The following is a 2,500-nucleotide window of genomic DNA, read 5'->3' on the forward strand; positions in this document are numbered from 1 at the left end:
CTCCAAAAAGTACGATCTTTGTCCCCATGTGCAGTTGCAAACTGTAGTCTGGCTTTTTTATGGCGGTTTTGGAGCAGTGGCTTCTTCCTTGCTGAGCATCCTTTCAGGTTATGTCGATATAGGACTCGTTTTACTGTGGATATAGATACATTTGTACCTATTTCCACCAGCATCTTCACAAGGTCATTTGCTGTTGCTCTGGGATTGATTTTCACTTTTCACACCAAAGTACGTTCATCTCTAAGAGACAGAACGTGTCTCCTTCCTGAGCGGTATGACAGCTGTGTGGTCCCATGGTGTTTATACTTGTGTACTATTGTTTGTACAGATGAACGTGGTACCTTCAGGCATTTGGAAATTGCTCCCAAGGATGAATCAGACTTGTGGAGGTCTACAATTTATTTTCTGAGATCTTTGCTGATTTCTTTTGATTTTCCCATGATGTCCAGCAAAGAGACACTGAGTTTGAAGGTAGGCATTGAAATACATCCACAGATACACCTCCAATTGACTCAAATTATGTCAATTAGAAATAATCTGTCTGTAAACAATTGTTGGAAAAATGACTTGTGTCATGCACAAGGTAACCGACTTGCCAAATCTATAGTATGTTAACAAGAAATGTGTGGAGTGGTTGAAAAACGAGTTTTAATGACTCCAACCTAAGTGTATGTAAACTTCCTACTGTATATATATAGCCTTTATAAAGGAAGAGAAGCTGAGGCCCCAGAGAGATAGAGATATGCCGTAACATTTCTTCATGTCAGATGGCTACTGCGTCTGCTATTCAGATATAGGCGTACAGAAGGAGGCTAATTCGTACATTTTAGATCAGATTATTTTGTATAAAGATAAGCATTAGATTAGAGGAGTAACTCTGGTAGGCCTGAAACAGACTTCCTCAGCTCAAGTCAGTCGCAGTGCCGTGGCGCACTGCCTTCATATCATAGGCCGGCAGTAGCTAACGCTTAATAATAGCCACACCAAACAAATGTTTTTTAACTTTATTCGGTTAAAGTCAGTCAAGCCATTGTTTATAGGGAAAATACGAGCAGAAGAGGGAATGTAAAACCAGGGAAAAAACTCACTACCCTCCCAAAAGCAACAACAACAAAAAAATCACTACCCCCCCCCAGTAAATGTCCGTCTGTCCATAGCGGACATCGCTCAGTTCTGCCTCCAGGGCAAAATTCATGACAATAAACGTCAACCTACATTGCAATAATACCATGTATGGAGGGTCAGTTCAGATGTCCTTTATCTACATCAGTCAGACCCAGTGTGTTTAATTGGGAGGAGTGATGAGTCTGTCTGCACATCAGAGCAGGGTTCTCAGACAGACTGGTCCAGCTGATGTTCTCTCTCTCTCTCTCTCTCTCTCAGAGTCAGGGAGAACTCAGGTGTTGGCACGCTGCTTGTGTGTGTATCCGTGCATGTGCGTGTAGTTGGCCACTTACTGCAATGAGGGCTGCGATAGAGAGCGTGTAGTAGGCGGAGTCTCTGAGTAGTGTCCAATGGGAGAGCTTCACAGCCTAGAGACAGATGGAGAGAAGACAAACCATGGCACAAACAAAAGACACAGCATTATCACACTGATGAACCGCAGTCAAGCATACCCTCATGACAGCGCTTCATATTCCCGGCGGTTCGGCGCAACAATAACGATTATAGCTCCAGCTCCCTCATAAACATACCGAGACACAGGAAGAGCTCTTGAGTTGACCTGAATAGATCCCACTAAGTACAAAGGACAAGCAGGCAGTGCTCACCTACTCCAAAAAGGTGGCGGTGTATCCATTGATTTTACATAATGATATGCCTACCACACAGTGACTAATGCGTTATAGAGTCTGTATTTAGCATGCAAATCAACCCACACACACTACTACAGCGAAAGACATATCTTCCTTAGAGAAACACAGTCAAGCCCTAGCCTGGTCCTGTTTGTGCTGTAGAGCAAACTCCTATCATCATGTCATGCTAGACAGCACCAACAGATCTGGGATCAGGCTATCCAAAATGTAAAGCTCATAATGTCTTCCTATGAGAAACACGTAGCCAAAGTCTGGTCTCAGATCTGTTTGCGCTCTATAGCCACAATAGACCATACAAGTTAGCAAGATGGTAGAAACGGATCTCTACTAGATAAACAATAGTGAGGAGTATTAAGATGACTTGACAGTAATAGACTGTTTCCTGGCAGTATTAAGATGACTTTACAGTGATACACTGTTTCCTGGCAGTATTAAGATGACTTTACAGTGATACACTGTTTCCTGGCAGTAGGCCTTTACTTCCTTACATAATGGACAATCTCAGATCAAATCCCTATGGCTGCACCCTATCATGTAAATGTTATGTCAGATGATTTCAGGCTTGGCACGGCATGGTACAGGGATCTGGACAGGGAGACTACATGTTACAGTAGACCAGTAAGGCAGGCTATGGCTGTACAGATGTGATACTGTAACTGTGGTCAGTTCATCTTCAAAATGTACGG

General features: G+C 43.0%; 1 protein-coding gene across 1 annotated transcript in view; it reads right to left on the minus strand.

The window, feature by feature from the left end:
• Window positions 1-2,500, minus strand: part of LOC120032673 (sodium/potassium/calcium exchanger 3-like) — a 70,737-nt gene that overhangs the window by 6,132 nt on the left and 62,105 nt on the right. Inside the window, exon 8 of the mRNA XM_038978870.1 lies at window positions 1,458-1,532. Within this exon, the coding sequence (XP_038834798.1) occupies window positions 1,458-1,532 (75 nt within the window). The remainder of the gene's footprint in view (window positions 1-1,457; window positions 1,533-2,500) is intronic.

The sequence above is a fragment of the Salvelinus namaycush genome, chromosome 39, assembly GCF_016432855.1.
Source record: "Salvelinus namaycush isolate Seneca chromosome 39, SaNama_1.0, whole genome shotgun sequence".
In the NCBI taxonomy this organism is placed as follows: Eukaryota; Metazoa; Chordata; class Actinopteri; order Salmoniformes; family Salmonidae; genus Salvelinus; species Salvelinus namaycush.